The following is a 21203-nucleotide window of genomic DNA, read 5'->3' as shown; positions in this document are numbered from 1 at the left end:
TGCCGGTCCTTGAATGCTGAGGCTCCGCGGGCACCCCTATCGTGGAATGTGGTCCCAATCGGGTTGAGGCGTCAACTGTGCGTTTGGAAGCCATAGAAGCGTTGTCGGAGGAGGGGGTAGCGGTGGCGCCCCCGTGCTAGTGGAGCTCTTTGTGACAGGCATGGCGCTGGACCACAGGATGGCACATTTCAGGAAGTGGCTCGGTTTGGACCGCTCATCACCCAGTGACCCCACAGCAAAAGCACGTCCCACTCACAACCCATGTCTATAACCACCCCTACTTCTGTTACGTGACCTTGTTGACCGGCCGGTGCGGACAACAAGCCTGCTGTGGCACTGCGTCACCAGAACCTGGCCCAGGAGCAGCGGAAACGGAAAGAGCAGACGCAATGGGAGCTGCATGCGTCGGCTGCTGCATTAACTGCTTCCCCCTGTTTTATTTTATTTATTTTTCCCATGTTCTTTTTTCTTTTCCGGGTGAATTAGCACTCTTGTCCCTCTGAACCCACAAGTGTAACAATTCTTTTTCTCCATCCAATACAATATTTTCTTTCATCGATGCAAAAACCGGGGTTCAACTCATACTGATTAGCAGTTTCTCATTGACAGACTGTTCCGCATGATGTCAGTAAGGACAATTAACATTAGTTCGGAAAATATCCCCTTCTTAATCACAACTCAAAGGGATGATTCTATAAACATGCGAACCTTCAGAACACCCATGAACACGTCAACTATAATTTAGCTCTTCTTTTTTTAACTAACTAATACAGTGATTCTCAAATAATGGGGCGCGGTGCGATGCTGAGGGGGGCGCGTGAGTTGATGACAGTGCTCCACATAGCCAGCAGCCAATCATATCACAGCGGGGTGTGTCCTGTTCTTCCGCTTTAGTGCAGAACAAACTGCAGTTTCCACGCAGGAAATCCGTTCAGCGCTGCTCTAAAAAAACGACGCCATCTTTCATTCGTCTCGTCGAACAAATAGAAGCACACGAGTTGTCGCCAAGCAGAGATCAAGTGCGGATTTGTTGGGATTGGCGTTTGAAAATGTGTGCTCGAACGACACCCAAGTACAAAGAGGAACTTTGTAGAATAAAAGAAGAGAACGAGCAACATCTTCAACTGCTGGGCGAAATTTGCAAGCGGCCTCCTGTTGTGCTACACCAGTGATTCGGCGCGTGGTGCGATGCTGGGGGGGGCGCGTGGGACCCTGGGGAACATAATTTTTTGCATGGTTTTGTCAAAGCTGTTTGTGCCCCGAGTTCACGCAGTACTGGTTTTTAAAAAAAACGTGTCGCCTTGTCACGCAGTCCTGATTAAAAAAAAAGCGTCGCCCCGTCGCTTGTTGACCCGGAAGTGATTTATTTCGCCGCTCTTTAAATGCTAAGCTATCTTGCGCCTCAGCAGAGCGAGCAAGGAGGCGCTAAGCACGCTAATCGCTAAAATGAATTGCTTCGATGGACGCTCGACTTTGAAAAGAAGTCTGACTCAAACCGCGTTCGGGCGGAGAGCCAGCAGCTATGAACAGAAATGTTGTATTGCAACCATTACGTATCCAAACAAAATAAGACGATGGCTACGTGAGCACTTGAGCAGACGCTCTCAGGCTGGAACACGGAAATGGCTGACGTCATCAAAACGAAGAGGTTCGACGTCAAACGGATTGTAAACATAAAAAAAAAATGTATAGTCAACAAATTAAAACTGTTGCTTTATGTTATTTATGTAGAATTTTTGTTTGAAATCCCCCTGGCTCTTTTTGTCTTTTCTATATTATGTACGCATTAATAACTGTTTGGTTTGTTCATGTTAATAAAGTTAAAAAAAAATAAACAAAAACGTAAAGTAAATATTTATCATCCCATCAATATTCGCACCACAGAGTGCTGAGTTTCGAGATCCTCACAATAGTCGTTCTCAAAATGATATATTTTTTTAATCAATTTATCTTTGTTAAGGGATATTTTATTGACAATCTAACATTAATATACAAAGAACATGTACATGAGTACGAAATGTAAAAAAACTGTAGTGGGGGGGGGGGGGGGCGCGAATTTATTTTCTTCTTGGTAGGGGGGGCGTGACAGGAAATAATTGAGAACCACTGAACTGATATAACCCCGTTTTCCTCAACCAATGAGTCAGTATAATTTGAAGTGGAATATCCGCAGACTAAAAATTTCTAATTTAATTTAAATCAATTTACTGTATATCAAAAGTCCCCTCATAACATGATAATTCATCATATTCCTGTCATTTCCATCTCAAAATGTCGTTCCATTAATTGAATTACCGTCGTACATCCGTCGCCAAACTGAAGTATGGAACATCAGATGTTTTTTTTTTGTTTTGCATGACCTTTAACCTTGCATGTTCTGTTTCAACAAAATTGTATCTCTTATCAGTTTCCCTGTTTCATGAGTTCCTGCCGGGGGCAAAAAGGAGGAGTTCAGAGAGAAATTTCACCCTCAGGAGCAATCCCAAACTTTTGTTTCCAGGACATTGTAACACTCAGGGCTGGTTTATTGTTCTTCTTATTGCAATTTTACTGCATTCAGTCTTCCTCGAGACTGAATACGTTCTAGTGTTTGCCAAATAGTTAATCCTAGTTTCTCACTTTAGCTTTTCACAGTCAAGATATGAACTTTTTCAACGGCACAATCATTGAGGTCTAATTATCAATTGTTTACCATAGTCAGACTTTTGTCGTCAAAGAGACCTGTTCCTTCACCGTACGTTAACGTTTTTATCACTCAGGGCGTTTCCGTGTTGACAAATCACATTCCACGGAACATGCATTCATCCTTTTATGATCTTAGATTTCTCTATTTAAATCACCGCTTCTTGCAATGATTAATTTCACCCCAATGATTATGTAGCCAATTATCTTTCTCATTCTAATTTTGCTTTAGTTATTATGCAAATTTTTAAACAGATTTTTTATGCTGCATCTTTCAATGCACACTAGGACGCACACGCATTAGTTGAACTGATAAAACGGAATATCAATGCAATCACATACGGCTTTTAGAAGGGGCAATTCTTTCTACAAAGGAGGGACTGGCACTGGTTTATAACTATCACCCCTTTTCTCCTGCGTGGGGGCTGCCTGACTTCTTGGTCCCACAGTCGATGGTAGCCAGGTTTTTGATTTTGTGTGGCCTTTACCAGAACACGAGTAATCACAGGGTACATATCTGAACAGCGTATCTCGTGCTACGTACCAGCGAAACCGTCGGGCCCTCCACACAACGGTACGCCTCGATCCTTACTGTGTTCCATGCCACAAAGTGCCCAATACGATACGTGGAAGCGCGCTTCTCTTCATTATTTCTATTATCAGCTCATAATTTTCCTGCTAAAATTTACACCCTGGCCAGGGTCTGTGCTCAAACTGAGCTTATTCACGACTATGCTGTCTATAGCTAGAGTTTTACACTTCTTATTTCTCATCTCTTTAACCACTAGACCTTTCTTTTCTTTATCTTCTGCACATTTCTCCCGCACTAGTCCCATTTACTTAGTTCCAATCATCATTTTTAAAATTTTTTTTTTTTATATACTTTTTCTAATGTTCTTTCATAGTGCGGTACTTTGACATCTTTTAATATCTTAATCAATCATAATAGAGGCCTCTTGTTTAAACAATAATTGAAACTAACACAGGGACATTTTCCATGACCAATCAGCCAGCAGACCCACACGCACAAGCTTTCTTTCACGACCCCAAAAGCCCCGACCGCTTGGACACAGACGCACAACACCCATTGTGAGTAAAAGCATCTCACCGAAAGTTCAGCCGGCCGGCTGTTGAACGCCTGCGCCCCAGCACCCCGAGAACCTCAATGGAGCAAAATGCCAAAAATGAGGTATATTTTGTTGTTGATGTGTGGGTCCGGCTCAGCTTCCCTCCGGACAGGTCGCCGAGCATGGCAGAATTGGTGATGGAAAAAGATTCTCTGACACAGTCATTTTGGTTAGAAAGAGATTTTATTCTCGTCACATGCTGATGTCAAAAGAAGTCTCCCCAAAAAGCAAAAAGGGAAAGGTGTCCCCTCTCTCCGGCCTTCCCTTCTTATAGGGAATGGCCACACCGGACATGAATATTGAAGGTTTGTATTACGATTGTTGGCATTATTTTAAACACTTACGGGACAGACGGTCAATTCTTTAATTTAGCAGGTTCATATTTACTGAATATGTTAAACATTGATTAAACAAAAAGCATTTTCAAATGAAAGTCGAAGTACAGTGCATCGATAAGATTGACTGGGATTGTAGTCATGGTGTTTACTGATCCATTCATATGCTTAATTTATATGACTTAGTTTAAATGCAAGACCTCAAACTTGCACACAGTATTTTCATGACCCACACTCTCATTCAGAACAAACAGATTCAGTCTGCTCAGGTCAAACTGATGACAAACCAGATTGTACTTCATGGACAAATACGACAAAACACATTCTCCACATAGGCCATAGAAGATACAAACAAATCAAGTTGGGCCGGGGAGGACGTCACAGGGATGCTATCAAGAAGACCCAAAAATATTATCTGATCTGGGAAAACATACACCACACAATCTGCACACCGACAAGATTACAGGGGAAGGAGAGACTGCCGGCTGCCTGAGAAGGTCAGCCTTGGACGTGGAACGTGGAAGTGGGAAGGATCAAGGACGACCGATTCAACCTATATGACCCTTGACATAGAAAACCTCCTATAAAATGTGAGGCTGGGCTGAGATCAGCGCGCCATTTTTCGATTGTACGCGTCTGAGTACAGTTTCTCGTCAGATTTAGAAAAAGCCGCCCAGATATCTGTCTTTGTACTATTTCCTGAACTCCAGAAATCGAAGAAACTAAAATATCGCAACCCTAATCAGCTGTTGTTGAGTCTTTATTTGGCCCTTTTCTTCTTGAGTACAAAAAACGAACACACATTGGAGTAAGTTTGGCTTTTAAGATTCATTTACTAAATGTTTCTCATTTTCTCGGTGGCTCAACTCCAACAGTGGATATAAAAATACACAACATCTGTCAGCATAGTTTTGAAACATGATGACATGACAAACTTAATTTCTTTCACAACGTATAAAAACTGGAATATGTAAAATAATCAGTTCAAATTTTATACTGGGAAAAAAAACACGGAGTTTACCCCCCACTAATGGTTATTCTTTGGCATATATTTTCGGCACTGATTTCATTTGGCATAAACAAATGTTAAGCAGACCTGCAAGTAAACGGCAATACTTAAAAATAAAACGGCAATAACCTTGAACGATTTCCCCAAACAACTTAATGTTGTGATGCATATTTTTAACGATAGAAAGTCGTTCTTTACAAAGCAAATGAGAGTAAGACGTGTACAAACCTGCTTTGTGTAGCACAACACGAGGCTGCTTGCAACCTTCGCCCAGAAGTTGAAGATGTTGCTCGTTCTCTTCTTTTATTCCACAAAGTTCCTCTTTGTACTTGGGTGTCGTTCTTTCACACATTTTCAAACGCCAATCTCAACAAATCCGCACTTGATCTCTGCTTGGCGATAACTCGTGTGCTTCTCTTTGTTCGACGAGACGAATGAAAGATGGCGTCGTCTTTTCAGAGTCGCACTGAAAGAATTTCCTCCGAGAAAATGGCAGTCTGTTCGGCACGAAAACGGAAGAACAGGACACACCCCGCTGTGATATGATTGGCTGCTGGCTGTGTGGAGCACTGTCATCAACTTTGCGATGCAAATCATTGTTATCTTGTAAACCAGGGGCGTCAAACTCATTTTTGTGGACGGGCTACACGCTACATCGTAGTTGTGGTTTCCCTCAGAGGGCCGGTATGACTGTGAACCCATATAAATTGATTGGAAAGACAGTTTTGAAATCAGAAGCAAGTAAGTAATTGTTCAACAATTTTTCCATTTATTTTAAAAGGGGAGTAACAACTAAATGGCAATATCTCATATCTCAGTGTTGTTAAAAGTGAAGAAAATATGCTAGAAACAGGAAGTTGATGCAGATGATTTGCCCTTTGCGGGCCACCTAAAATGAGGTTGCGGGCCAAATCTGGCCCCCGGGCCTTGAGTGTGACACATGTGTTCTAAACATTGGGAAAACGTACGATTTAAACCATATGCACATGAGCAAACATTTTACTTCCCAAATATGAACTTGAGAGATGTATTGAATTTTACTTTTGTTGCTGGTTTTGTTTTCACATCTGACACCATGTTGTTGGTTGGATAGTATTCCAAATGTATTTTCCTGTTATTAACAGTTGACATGATAAATTGATACTTTATGTCAACATATTTGCACCTTTGCAGGGTTTTTCAACAGGTTGCGATGTGGTTGCGAATTTTAAATGAAAATATGTCACTGTTTTATTACTTAACTGTTCTTGTGTTCGAAAATGATTTCGGTATTTATTTAAGTACTTTAATATTTCATAATTGGTTTCATTATTCATTAAACTACAAGAATTCACTATTAATTTCAAGATTCATTGAACTGTTTTAGGAATAATTTAGTATTCAATGTTTAATCGTTACAGTATTTACTTTTTAAATTTTTGTTTCACCATTTTGTTCAATCTTAATCTTATGGAAAATTATTTAACAAGCACCAACACAAGGTTTTTAAAGGTAAAGATAAAGTTGTCCTTCAATAGTCCCACAATGGGGAAATTTGCAGTGTTACAGCAGCAAAGGTATAGATCACACAGAGGAGGCGGCGTAATGTCGCCGTTAATGTATAACATTAGCAGCAGACATTCATAAAAAGCATGCAAATATACACTGTATATACGTAAATACACAAATCCCCCTGAATATACACACTTACATCCCACAACATATACAAGTGTAAGGAAACACTCTGAATGTCTGTCCATGGTACAGAGGGGAAATTAATAAAAATGCTGCAATGATAAAAAATACTGCAATGATAAAAGTGCTGTAATGGTAAAAGTACTGCAATGATAAGACTACTGCAATGGTAAACAAAATACAGCATTGGTCAATATTTAAGTACAGCATTGGATAAAGCACAGTAGTTGTCATGATCCGTTCTGTCATGCCTTTGTTTTTGTTTTGTTTCTCCAGCTGAGTGGGCGTTTCCCCCGGCACTCATGTCATCCTGGCTGAGAGGCGCGCCCACCGGCTGCGCACCTGATGCTGCTTAATGCAACGATTGCCGCTCTACTTAAACCAACAACGCTGACCATTCAGCGTTGGACTATTCTTTCGTCTTGCTCACGTTCATGATCCCAAGCGTCGTATTGTATTGCGCTCTCGCCCTGCACTTCGCAGTAGACGTTTTTGTGTTTTCCCGTTTTGTGACGAGCTAAGGCTTTGCTCGTTTCTGTTCTCGTTTATTCTGATTGACTACCCCTTGCCCCCTTTGTTGGTAAACAATTTATGTTTTGTAGTGATGGGTAGATGAGGCATCCTGTTTCGTTTCGACACAGTGACACAATGTATTGACACTGTGTTGACACTGTGTTGCTGAATACTGACACCTGGTGGACTTGCAGGAAACATTTGACAGGGTCATCTGACACTGATCTGTCAAACTAATTTTATCCAATTCCATTGATTAGCGACGTGATGTGTTTTTATATATCCTATTTCGTATTACATTCCATCGCACTATTTATTTTCATATTTATCTAATTTATATATTTAACTGAATTATTGTTGTATTGCACTGGAGAGGGGAGCTCTCGAATCTCGTTGCACACGTGAGCACAATGACAAAGGGATTTCTGATTCTGATTAGGCATTTCCTTTCACATTATTTTTACATACATGCAATTTCATAAAAAAAATCTTTGATATTTGAGACGCAGTTGATAAATTAAGTGAACATCTGTCTGAATGCCCAAATAAAAGTGTTGTGAATGACAATGGACTCATTGTAATTAAAGATTTTTATTAAAAAAATTTGTTTCTCCAGCGTTTTGTTATTCAGTCTATTTCTTTTTTTTGAGGCAATTTCCCCCGCCTTTTGAGAAGATCCTCTCACAAGGCACTGAAGAGGCCGGTGTCTTTTGGGAACTTCTGACATCAGCTGAGATCAATAAAATCTTCTTCCAACCACCGGTGTGTGTCAGAAGTTTTTTCCCATCACCAAACCAACCTTGCCCGGCGACCTGTCCGGAGGGGAGCTGAGCCAGACCCGCACATCAACAACGAAATTTACCACATTTTTGGCGTCACGAACAGGATTCGTGCTCCAGTGAGGGCCTCCGGGTGCTGGGGTGCAGGCGTTCAACAGCCGGCCGGCGGAACTAGAGGTGAGTTGCTTTTACTCACAATGGATGTTGGGCGCCTGTGTCTGAGCGGTCGGGGGTTCTGGGGCAGTTAAAGAGAGCTTGTTGGTTGGTTGGTCATGGAAAATGCTGTCCCTATGTCTTGGTTTTTGGAGTAGGAAAGGCCACTGTAAGGATTAAGACATGAGAAAAGGTCAAAGTAACCGCACTATGCAAGAACATTAGATAAAGTAGGAAAAATGATGAAAGAAACTAAGTAAAGAGACTAGTGCGGGAGAAATATGCAGAAGATGAAGAAAAAAAAAAAAAAAAAAGTTCTAGCGGTTAAAGAGATGAGAAACAAGAAGTATAAAATTCTGAAACTGCTATTGAGAAGTTAAGAAGCGAGCTATATGTCATGATCCGCGTCGGGCATGACAGCCTTTTGTTATTGTTGTCGTCACCTCCCTGCCATGTGTCTTTTGTTATTGTTTTCGTCACCTCCCTGCCATGTGCTTCGTGTTATTGTTTTCGTTCTCACCAGCCACGCACCTGTTCCCAGTTCACGATCACACACCTGCTCCCCATCTGCTCCCCTGATTACCGGACTATTTATACCTCCCATGCCCTCAACCCAGTGTCGGGTCATTATCCCGTTTGGCTCATGTTTCTCTCTGCCTCCCGATCGCCTGACACCTTGTGCTCTCGTGCCTGCCTGACTCCTGCTTGCTCTGCTTCCCCGACTAGCCGACCTGAACCCGTCCGGACCCGCTCAGCCCGCCATCGCCTCCGAGGTCCTGCCCGGCAATCATCCCGCCAGCGCTCCCCGCTCCGCCGTGCCTCCCGCTACCTCGCCAGCCCGACGTCGCCTCCCGGCACTTCCTGCTTCGCCGCACTCTCGTCCGTGCCACCCGGCGCGCCCCGCTCCGACGCACTCTCGTCCGTGCCACCCGGTACCTGCACGTCGGCGCCACTCGACGCTGTCCCCGCCGACGCCCGCCTGGTGGTGGATTCTCCCCAGCTCGCTCCCCCACTCCATTCATCAATAAATCCTGTTTTCCCCTTACCTGTCGCTCTTGGGTCCTCCTTCCTTCCCACACGGTTCAGTGAACCTTGACAGAATGACCCGACCACGAAAAAAGGACCCAGCGAGGGGCTCGCGGCGGCGTCATGGACACCGCCGCACGGACCCCCCCCACCAACCCGCCGAACAGCTCAGCGCCACGTCTGCCACGCTACCAGCTTACCCCGCTTACGAGGACGAGCTCGCAAGGGTCGTCTACCTGCTGGACTCCCGCCGAACTGAGCTGAGTGCAAAACTGGCCCAGATAGCGGAGCGGGTGGCCTCAATAGCGGAGAAGGGCGCCGCCGAGGCACCACCCCGGGAGACTCTCCAGGAGCTGACCGCTCAGATCGCGGCGCTGGAGGATCAGACGGTGGAGAGCATGAGGCAGTTTTACTCGCTGCAGGCACAGCTGGCTGACCGAAAGCAGGCTGAAAGGGTTCACGCCTCCATGTCAGCTGCAACCACCCACGTAGCCTCCCCGTCAGCTGCCCACACCATGCAGCCTCCAGTGCCGGTCCCTCATCAGACGCTGCCTCCAGAGCCCCACTCCGACTCCCCGCCAGCTGCTGAGCCCCGTCCCGGCTCCCCGCCAGCTGCTGAGCCCCGTCCCGGCTCCCCGCCAGCTGCTGAGCCCCGTCCCGGCTCCCCGCCAGCTGCTGAGCCCCGTCCCGGCTCCCCGCCAGCTGCTGAGCCCCGTCCCGGCTCCCCGCCAGCTGCTGAGCCCCGTCCCGGCTCCTCGACAGCTGAGGAGCCCCGTTTCGGCCCCCCGCCAGCTGATGAGCCCTGTCCCGGCTCCCTGCCAGCTGTTGAGCCCCGTCCCGGCTCCCCGCCAGCTGCTGAGCCCCGTCCCGGCTCCCCGCCAGCTGCTGAGCCCCGTCCCGGCTCCCCGCCAGCTGCTGAGCCCCGTCCCGACTCCCCGCCAGCTGCTGAGCCCTGCCACGGCTCCCCGCCAGCTGCTGAGTCCCTTCCCGGCTCCCCGCCAGCCGCAGCGTCCCTTCCCGGCTCCCCGCCAGCCGCAGCGTCCCTTCCCGGCTGCCCGCCAGCTGCTGAGTCCCTTCCCGGCTGCCCGCCAGCCGCAGCGTCCCTTCCCAGCTGCCCGCCAGCTGCTGGGCCCAGCCCCGGCTCCTCCCCAGCCGCAGCGTCCCATCCCGGCTCCTCGCCAGCTGCTGAACCCTGTTCCGGCTCCTCCCCCGCTGCCGAGCCCCGTCCCGGCTCCCCGCCAGCTGCCGAGCCCCGTCCCGGCTCTCTGCCAGCCGCTGAGTCCCGTCTCAGCTCCCCGCTAGCTGCTGAGCCCCTTCCCGGCTCCCCGCCAGCTGCCGAGCCCCTTCCCGGCTCCCCGCCAGCTGCCGAGCCCCGTTCCGGCTCCACGCCAGCGGATGAGTCAAGTGCCGGCTCCCCGCCAGCGGATGAGTCCTGTTCCGGCTCCTCCCCAGCTGTTGAGTCCCGTCCGGACTTCCTGCCAGCCGCTGAACCCCGTTCCGGCTCCCCGCCAGTTGATACGCCGCGTCCCGGTTCACCCCGAGCGGCGGGGGCCCGTTCTGGCCTCCCGAGAGCTGCTGACCCCCGCTCCGGCGCCTCGCCAGCGTCACCAGTCCCTGTTCCGGCGGAGCACGCCCTGCGTCCGCCACAAGTCCCTGGTCCGGCGGAGCACGCCCTGCGTCCGCCACCAGTCCCTGTTCCGGCGGAGCACGCCCTGCGTCCGCCACCAGTCCCTGTTCCGGCGGAGCACGCCCTGCGTCCGCCACCGGTCCCTGTTCCGGCGGAGCACGCCCTGCGTCCGCCACCAGTCCCTGTTCCGGCGGAGCACGCCCTGCGTCCGCCACAAGTCCCGGTTCCGGCGGAGCACGCCCTGCGTCCGCCACAAGTCCCGGTTCCGGCGGAGCACGCCCGGCGTCCGCCACCAGTCCCTGGTCCGGCGGAGCACGCCCTGCGTCCGCTACAAGTCCCTGTTCCGGCGGAGCACGCCCTGCGTCCGCCACAAGTCTCTGTTCCGGCGGAGCACGCCACGCGTCCGCCACAAGTCCCTGTTCTGGCGGAGCACGTTCTGCGTCCGCCACCAGTCCGGGCTCCGGCGGAGCATGCTCTGCGTCCGCCACCAGTCCCTGTTCGGGCGGAGCACGTCCTGCGTCCGCTACCAGTCCCTGTCCCCGCTGCACCTGGCCCGCTGCCGCTCCAAGTCCCGGCCTCTGGTGCGCCCGGCCCCCGGCCGCTCCAAATCCCTGCCTTGGCGGCGCCAGATGGTCCGCCGCCACCCCAATTCCCTGTCCCGGCGGCGCCCGAGGACACGCCATCGCTTCCCGTCGCTGCCTCGGCGGTGCTCGACGATCCGCCGTCGCCCCAAGCTCCTGCACCGGTGGTGGAGGACGACACGCCGCCGCCTCGCGCCTCGGCCCCGGCGGTGCCAGATGAACCACCGCCCCTTCTCGCCTCCGTGTCGGCGGCGTCCGACGATCCACTACCGCTCCAGATTCCTGCCTCGGCGGTGGACGATGACCAGCCGCCGCCTGCCGCCCTTGCCTCGGCGGCATCCGACGAACCGCCACCACTCCACGTTCCTGTCTCGGCGGGGCTTGACAACCAGCCGCCGCTCCACTTTCCTGTCTCGGCGTGGTTCGACGACCAGCCGCCGCTCCACGTTCCTGTCTCGGCGGGGTTCGACGACCAGCCGCCGCCGCCGCTCCACGTTCCTGTCTCGGCGGGGTTCGACGACCAGCCGCCGCTCCACGTTCCTGTCTCGGCGGGGTTCGACGACCAGCCGCCGCTCCACGTTCCGGTCTCGGCGGGGTTCGACGACCAGCCGCCGCCCCAAGTGCCTGCCTCGACGGCGGTCGACGTCCCACCGCCGCGTCTCGTCCCGGCTTCGGCGGGATCCGGCGTTCCACCGTGCCTCGTCTCCGTCTCGGCGGCGTCCGACGTCCCGCCATCGCTCCAAGTTCCTGCCTCGGCTGCGCCCGCCTCCACGCCGGTCCAAGCTCCGTCCTCTGCAGCACCCAGCGTCCCGCCGCCGCCCCTCGTCTCAGCCCCATCAGCGGACTCAAGGTGGCGTTCGGGTCGTCCCGGACGTCCGCCTGAATGGCCCCATCGGGACGCACTGGTCTGGCCACCCGCACGGCCCCCGGAAGGGCCACGAATGGACTCGCTGGTCTGGCCCCCCGGGCATCCGCCAGACCGGCCTCGATCACGGGTCGTTGACCCACCTCCCGACCCCTTCCGCCCACCCTGGTTTTTGGGACATGGTTTTTTCTTTTTTGTTATTCTTGGGGACGGCTGGAATCCGTCCCTTGAGGGGGGGTACTGTCATGATCCGCGTCGGGCATGACAGCCTTTTGTTATTGTTGTCGTCACCTCCCTGCCATGTGTCTTTTGTTATTGTTTTCGTCACCTCCCTGCCATGTGCTTCGTGTTATTGTTTTCGTTCTCACCAGCCACGCACCTGTTCCCAGTTCACGATCACACACCTGCTCCCCATCTGCTCCCCTGATTACCGGACTATTTATACCTCCCATGCCCTCAACCCAGTGTCGGGTCATTATCCCGTTTGGCTCATGTTTCTCTCTGCCTCCCGATCGCCTGACACCTTGTGCTCTCGTGCCTGCCTGACTCCTGCTTGCTCTGCTTCCCCGACTAGCCGACCTGAACCCGTCCGGACCCGCTCAGCCCGCCATCGCCTCCGAGGTCCTGCCCGGCAATCATCCCGCCAGCGCTCCCCGCTCCGCCGTGCCTCCCGCTACCTCGCCAGCCCGACGTCGCCTCCCGGCACTTCCTGCTTCGCCGCACTCTCGTCCGTGCCACCCGGCGCGCCCCGCTCCGACGCACTCTCGTCCGTGCCACCCGGTACCTGCACGTCGGCGCCACTCGACGCTGTCCCCGCCGACGCCCGCCTGGTGGTGGATTCTCCCCAGCTCGCTCCCCCACTCCATTCATCAATAAATCCTGTTTTCCCCTTACCTGTCGCTCTTGGGTCCTCCTTCCTTCCCACACGGTTCAGTGAACCTTGACACTATAGACAATAAAGTAGTAGATAAGCCCTGGCCAGGGCGTAAGTTTAGAAGGAAATTCTGGGATGAAAAAATTAACTCATGAGATAAGAAGAGTAGCGCGTAACCATGTATAGTATTCGGCACTTCGTGGCATGGAACACATTTGAGGCACGAGACGCACTTCAGTGGACGGCACGGTGCTAGGAGCTGTCGTCGTGGTTGATATGTTACGGAGGTTCCTTGTCAAACCGGTTCGATTCCGATGTTTGAGACATATCCGGTGATCAAATGTGTTCTGGTAAAGGCCACGCCAAATCAAAAACCCGGCTGCGGTCCGCCCCGTATTGGCCCAGGATGTACGCAGGGGTTTATAAAGAGTTGTGATGAAAAGAGAGAAATAGAAGATGAAAAGATAAGTCCGGACAGTGTTGGAATGACAGAAATCCGCACAGAAGTAGAGAGTGCGCTCCCACGTATAGTATTGGGCAAGCGTGGCATGGAACACATTTGAGGCACGAGACGCACTTCAGTGTTGACGGCGCGGAGCCAGGAGCTGTCGTTGTGATCGGTATGTTACGGAGGTTCCTTGTCAAGCCGGTTCGATTCCGCTGTTTGAGACATATTCGGTGATCAAATGCGCTCTGGTAAAAGCCACGCAAAATCAAAAACCCGGCTGCGGTCCGCCCCGTATTGGCCCAGGATGTGCGCAGGGGTTTATAAAGAGTTGTGATGAAAGTACGTGGAAATTAGGCCTAATTAGGGGGTTTTATAATGGTATACCAGTAAATGAATGATATGTGCACACAAGAGAAATGTTTGGAAGTCTGCAGAAGTAATGATAATGATAGACAAGCGCTTTGAAAATCAATAGAGACGTACCGATAATAATATTAACTATAATGTGATTGTATTAATATAAGGATGAAGAAAGTAAGGATGGCAAAAATGACTGAATATAGGAAAATCCAAAACCCGCACACGTCCTTGTGCTGCGCGTGAACGCGTGCACGCGTGGCCGTTGGCCGCCAACCTTAGAGGGTTGTGTACATGAAATAGCTTCGAGAAAAATAGCCATCAAAACGAGAATTATCATAAGCCAAAATGAAATAGATTGAATTGTTGTCAGTTTATTGTTTGTGTCTGTTCTTTTCGTGAACATTGTCTTCTATGGAGTGGGCCCGTGTCTGTGTCTGTCTGCGTCTGTTTGTGTGTCAAAATGTGGGGAAAGAGTCATAAAATGGTTAAAGGGGTGCATAAAGAGATCGATAAGGAATGTTCTATCAAAATTGTGCTTTTAAAAACAAAAAATTTGAAAGTTTAAGTGGTGTCAAACCTGAGGTGCGGGGGCAGAATTTGGTTCTCTAACTGAGAGGCAAGGTAGGTTGAGAAGGAAAAGCGTAAGTGAATTGGAACGAGTGGAAAGTTCAGGGGGTAGGAGCTGTTACCGTTGGCTTGAGATTGCCTGCTCGTAAATTGGCAGGGAGGAGTGGCCGGTAAACTGGAGCCTTTGGTAGGGGGCGTAACCCCTGGTAACCCGGGGACAGCGGGATCGGCGTATGAACAGTGAGGCACCCCCCCTTCCCTTCTATTTCTGCTGTGAGCGTCTAGGATAGGCTTGCACACGAGGGCGGCCAAGGAGAGGACGAGTAATTTACATAATTAATGAATGAAGGGTTGAGAACTTGTTTTAAGGAAGTGTACGATTGGAAAAATGAATGACGTTTGAAGGAATGAGGAAGGGCAAAATGAGGGGTTGAGAACTGTTTTAAGGAAGAACGAAAGAAAATTAATGCTTAATGAAGGGACTCAGTGAAATATTTTCTTGGCGGACAGTGAGAATGGTTAGAAAAAAGAATTTGGGGAAGTTGAGTAAGTTACGTGTGGTGTCAAGAGATTTAATTGGTCAGGGGCAGGAAAATGTTTGATAAATATGGCCAGAACCATACAGCACTACAGAAATACTAGAGTATACAACATGGAATTCCATGAATTGGAATATACAGTTACAAGTAGGCTAGCCATAACTAATGACTTTTAATAAATAGAATGTTATTTAACATTGTGTCTAAATATTTTAGCAGGCAGATCCAGGATCCTGCGTTCACCTCCTGTTTCTGACCCCAACAGAAGATGTCTTCTGCCTTTGCTTTGAGGTAGTGAACAACGAGGGGTGTCAAAGGGGGGAGCTCAGCCTCCCCCACTGAGTTGGGTTCATAAAGCCTGGGTGCAAGAAGCAGAGTACAAATGGCCTGATTGGGAAACTCAGAATATGTAATGGAAATTGAGCGGTCTTCAATTCAGTCTGCCGGAGGATGGACCGTTAAATCACTCAATCCAACTATACGAACTCTAGTAAGAGGAAACTATTTAACTATTTGTATAGGGCAACTGATTTATAAAATACTTGTGAGTTACATCTTAGAAGAGTAGCAGTCATATGGAATTAAGTTAAAATAGAAGGAAAATATATACGTGGCGACAACTAACAGAGGGATTTAATGCAGCAGAGTTGGAAATTAGCCAGTGGTAAATGATAAATCACCAGATTTGATCAGATGATTAGGCGATACATTTCTATCAATACTTTCTCGGTTGACAGCGGCATGGGGAAAAAAAAAAAAAAAAAAAAAAAAGAGTGAGGAAAATTTGACAGAAGGCAATATGTACAGGTGTGATTGTAAATCATGAGTGTGCTGTAACAAAGACTTAACAGCTCTTTGAAGTTAGATGCTCGTTCCCAAGTAGGGGGAGGAAGTCAGAGAGAGAGTTTGGTGATTGAAGAAGGTGTGACTTGAACAAATGAATAAGGATAAGAATTAGGTTCTGCTGTAAGGATGAATTGAAGAAATAAATATTTTATGTTTCATACTTCAGTTGATGATCTTTTTATTAAGTTATACCAGAAATTGGAATGAAATTCACAGATAGAAATGACACAGGTAAAAAGATGGTAATCTGATTAGAAGGGCTAGTATTTACATTAAAGCAGAGAAGAAATTAGAGGCCACAAATAATATTGATGGATACTTGTTCACTTTGAGGTAGAACGGGTTGAAGTAAATGAGTCATAAAGTTATAAAAATAGGAAATAAAATAAAATTGAGATGTTTAAGTTTAACAAATTATTGCAAAATCTGAGTTCCAAATTATGCAGAAATTACTGCTGTAAGATGAAGATAAAGATGGTCTTTTATTAGTCCCACAAACTGGAAATTGCAGAAACAAGTGCAACCATAGTTTTGTTCCATCCTCTGGTTTTGAGAGTACCACGTGCGGTTTCTGCATTGCTTTTGCAGATGAACATGAAGTTTTTGTCACCAGCGGGACATTTATAGTGTATGAATACATTGTTATTGTAACCACATCTGATTATAGAGGGATGTACAACATTAAACCCGGCTCTGTCATTATTATGTCAGGAGGATGGTACAAAACTAGATTGTTAGGAGTTAGTAGAAAAAAGTAACCAAAAGTAAAGGCATCAAAAAGATTCGCTTTCGGAAAACAGAGAAGTACTATTTGTAGATGGCTCATCTGTGAGAAATAAATAAAATAAATGAATAAAATACTGTAGTTGTAACGAATGACACTGAAAAAGAGCCAAGCAGTTAGCCCTCAAATTACTCAGCTCATGCAGCAAAATTAGTAACTTTAACAAAACCGTCTGAACTAAAGAGAGTAAATTGTGTTACTATTTACACATATAGTCATTTTAAAATGTGCGGCACATAGATCGCGCACGGACAGTGTGTCCCTCAGGAATGCATTTGTAGACAAAATGGCTAAAGCGGCAGTCGCAGGCCAGGCACATACGCTAGTACTAGATGATAACGCAAATTTTGATAACGACACATGATGAGATGAGCAACAACAAAGTCCCAAAGTTAGGAAAAGGCTTTGGAGGAAAGTGGCGTAACATTGCTACGTGATCTGTGTATGACCAAACAATAATCTTTACTAATGGGCTGCTATATTGAGTCATGGGATAATACATGTCTCCACAGGAGAAATGGTGCATCAGATATTACGTTATTATACGGCTTACGGCTTTGATGCTTATTCGAAACATTTTTGTAGGGCATGTTTAACGTGTGCGAAACAAAATGCACAAGGTACTCTGAGTCCACGCAGAGGACGCTTTCCTACACCACAATATCCAGTTCAAATTGTTTTTTGAACTAAACCAAAGTGGAAAATAAATAAATAAATAACATAAATGTTTGGTCAGCATAGATGTGAATTCGAAATGGTTAAAACTCTTTCTAACCAACAAATCCAGATGCATTGACAGTGGCAAAAGTACTTTGTACCATTCCAAGATATGGTATTCCTGAAAAAAAAAAAAATAAAATAAAAAGAATTTAACAGTGATAATGGTACCCATTTTGTTAACTAACTTGTGAAAGAGATAGGAATGATGTTTCACATTGATTTGAAGCATACTTGTGCTTACCACCCTCAAAGCTCTGAATTGGTGAAAAGAATGAACAAATAAATAAATAAAAATAAAAAACAAAAGCAAAACAAAACAAACTGTTCATTTGAGGCATCATTAAAGGGGGGTATTGTAGGCTTCCCATAGTTAGCTAGACGGATTAATTCTTGAGGAAATAAGCATTCGTAGATTGATTAGGAATGAACAATTTGCAGCTCGAACAGTGAATTTGAATGACCACAAACTTTTAGTCGGAGAAATCTTATAGGGGGTTACAAAACAGGAAGAAATTATATACATTTAACTATTGTAATTAAGATCATGTGACAACACCAAGGAATTACACACAGAAAACAATAAAATGAACTAGAAAAAGGGGAGGCACGAACGTAGTAAATTGACGTTGAGGAAATACGAATAATTAAATAAACGAGTAAGAAATCAAGACAAAACAAAATGGAGTTTGACAACCTGCAAGAGAGGTTCGAGATGACAACAAATGAGAAGATAAACACATGGATGTGGGAAGAAAAAAGAACAGTTGTAATCCAAGAGGTATTAAACAGAAGAACTTGAAGATACAGCACAATTTAAGGTGTGAAGGTTTTTTAACAATTGAAGCAAACAAAAGGGGGGATTTGAACCATGTTCTAGGATTATAGGTGTAATTTGGAAGGCTACGGGAATAACTTTAAACATACAATTCAATGTTCATTTTAGGATTAATTTGAGGAGATTAGAGCCAATGAGGAGGCGGAGTTGTTTTTAAGGTAAATTAGGTCTTGCACTTGATATCCATCTAATCTATTGGACTACAATTAGTTGAAAAGGAGTTGGGGAAAGCAATAATACTGGTATTGGTGGATTGGAGCTGTTGATTGAAGAAAATTAGCTCTGATTCTGTGAAATGACTCATTTGCGTGTGAGTAAAGGTTTTGTGAGAGGATGGAAATGTGTCAGTCACTAGTGCGGTGTGTGTGTGTGTGTGTGTGTGTGTGTGTGTGTGTGTGTGGGTGGCCACCATTAAAAATACACTTAGACTATATATATTGAGAATGGGAGTCAATCAACCACATGGGGGATTGTTTAATTGATAAAAGGTAGCATGCTTGAAGAGGCATGTGTGAAGATGTTCAAGGAAAAGTGCATCGAGAGTTGGAGATGATGTGAACAAGATAAGAGGATAAATTCCTCTCATCTGGAAGTATATACTGCATAAGCTGTGCGGTTCAACAAATGGGATACACCGACTGATCGGTGACGGTTCTTGACCAAATCTGTGTGGACGAATAATCTGGAAGTGGTACATCTTATGGCACCATTTGACAACCAAATTAGTCAAATGGAGAAGGCCTATTGCGGAAATATTGCTGGACACAACTGTACCAGCTGTGAATGACTTTGGACTGTATGAGGGGTGACACAGATGTCGACTATGAGACGAAAAACTTGGACAGTGACCCTACATATGGCATTCGTGCCAGAGACTGAGGTTGAAAGACAATTGTGACTTCGTGAAATGTTTTGTTTTTTAACCTTTTTTTCAGCTTGAATGCTCGGCCGTTGCTAAAGGAACAGACGCGGTGTTGGTTATATGATTTATGTTAATTTTGCAGGTTGCGGATCACCTTCTGAGAGGATGATATGCTATATTTGTTGATTTTTTAACCCCAACCCTTTATTTTTCATGTTTGATTGATTTTGTTGATGATGAATTCAGGCTGATTTACAGGATGGACGCTGCTGATTCCAGTTCCGAGATTGTGTGGTGTTTGATTTGTATGATGTGGTTTGTTGTCGTAAGTGGGTGTTTGTTTATTGAGGTGTGTTTTGTTAGAGCCGTTTCCATGTCAGGCACGTTGCGGGAGCAGCTACTGGATGGAAAGTGAATTTGTTTGCGTGAGTTGTTTCCAGTTGTGTTTCAGCATTCAAGTAAGTGTCCATTCCAGAAGGAGAGATGGCTGGTCAACGAATTAAGTCTGGTTCGTCACGGGTAGGATGGTCTGGAATTGCTGGTTTGTCGGTTTTTATTGTTATTTGTGTTGACACATGTGGGGCATGTGTCAAAGGGGGGAGATAGATGCAGTATTTTGTTCACATAATTGTTTTTGCATGTAAAGATGTTTAAGTGTTAACAGGACATATCAACAATGATCATGCTGAGGTGAAAGAGTTGAAGATTGGGCCCAGCAGGAAGAATGCAAGCAGAGCGCTGTGGTCTCACCTCCATCTACTGTGGGACCAGGACGTCAGGCAGCCCCCACGCAGGAGATAAGGGGTTATAGTTATAAACCAGTGCAAGGTCCTTTGTAGTCAGAAGTGCCCCTTCTAAAAAACCCATGTGTGCTTAGGCGATTGCATTATTAAGCAGTGTCATCAGTTTATCAAAAAAGCTAACGCGTGTGCGTCGTAGTTTGCATTGAAAGATGCAGCATAAAATATATTAAAAATTTGGATAATAACTAAAGCAAATTTAGAATGATAAAAAGATAATTGGCTACAAAAACATTGGGGTGAAATTAATCTTCAATTCAAGTAGGGGTGTTTTAAAGAGAGAAATCCAAGATCTTAAAAGGATAAAGGCATGATGCGTAGAATCTGACTTGGCAATATGAAAAGCGCAAAAGCTAAAGTGACAAACTACGATTAAATATGAGAGAAAAACTATAATGTATTCAGTCTTGAGGAAGACTGAATGCAGTAAAATTGCAATAAGAAGGATAATAAACCGGCCTAGAGTGTCACAATGTACTGGAAACATAAATTTGGGATTGCCCCTGAGAGTGAAATTCCTCTCTGAACCCCTCCTTTTTACCCCTGGCAGCAACTAATGAAACAACGATACTGATAAGAGATGCAATTGGGCTAAAACAGAACACGCAAGGTTAGAGGTCATGCCAAACAAAATACGTCTAATGTTGCAGGCTTCAGTTTGGTGACGGTTGTACTGAGGTAATTCAATGAATGGAACTGCATTTTGAGATAGAAATTATATGGGAATATGACGAATTGTCATGTTATTAGGGGACTTTTGATATACAGTAAAGTAGAAATTTTTAACTTGCAGATAATCCAGTCTAAAGGCTAGTGACTCATTGGTTGAGGAAAACGGGGTCATATAAGAGGTAGCTGAAAAAGAATAGCTAAATTATGGTTGATGTGTTCATGGGAATTAAAAGGGAATAATAAATAGAAGACAAAACCAATTGGCATCGGAATAGGTAAAATATGATGAGGATACCTATTGGGAGAAATAATTTAGGTTTGGATGATTAATAGCCAGGAATTTTTGTTTTTACAAGACAGACCTTAAGGGGATTCAACATAATTTAAAATAATTTATAGATGACACGTGCTGTTAATTGTGAGTTGATTACATCTAGTCATGGTTATGAGGGATTAGGTTAGTGAGCTCTTATGGGAGACAGGTGGCCAGGGCGAGACGTGAATGGATTGAAACTTCCGCCAGTG

The 21203-nt window shown here is 46.5% G+C and overlaps 1 protein-coding gene across 1 annotated transcript in view; it reads right to left on the bottom strand.

Moving 5' to 3' along the window:
- The window catches only part of LOC148342055 (uncharacterized), a 458829-nt gene extending 453324 nt beyond the window's left edge, over positions 1–5505 (bottom strand). Inside the window, exon 1 of the mRNA XM_088288053.1 lies at positions 5382–5505. Coding sequence (XP_088144179.1) covers positions 5382–5505 — 124 coding nt within the window. The remainder of the gene's footprint in view (positions 1–5381) is intronic.
- Positions 5506–21203: the final 15698 nt, after the last annotated feature.

Source organism: Idiotropiscis lumnitzeri, chromosome 2, assembly GCF_059441095.1.
Source record: "Idiotropiscis lumnitzeri isolate Australia: NSW breed Sydney's pygmy pipehorse chromosome 2, RoL_Ilum_1.0, whole genome shotgun sequence".
Taxonomy (NCBI): domain Eukaryota; kingdom Metazoa; phylum Chordata; class Actinopteri; order Syngnathiformes; family Syngnathidae; genus Idiotropiscis; species Idiotropiscis lumnitzeri.
Note: the sequence above shows the minus strand (reverse complement) of the source record. Positions and strands in the feature narration are given on the sequence as shown.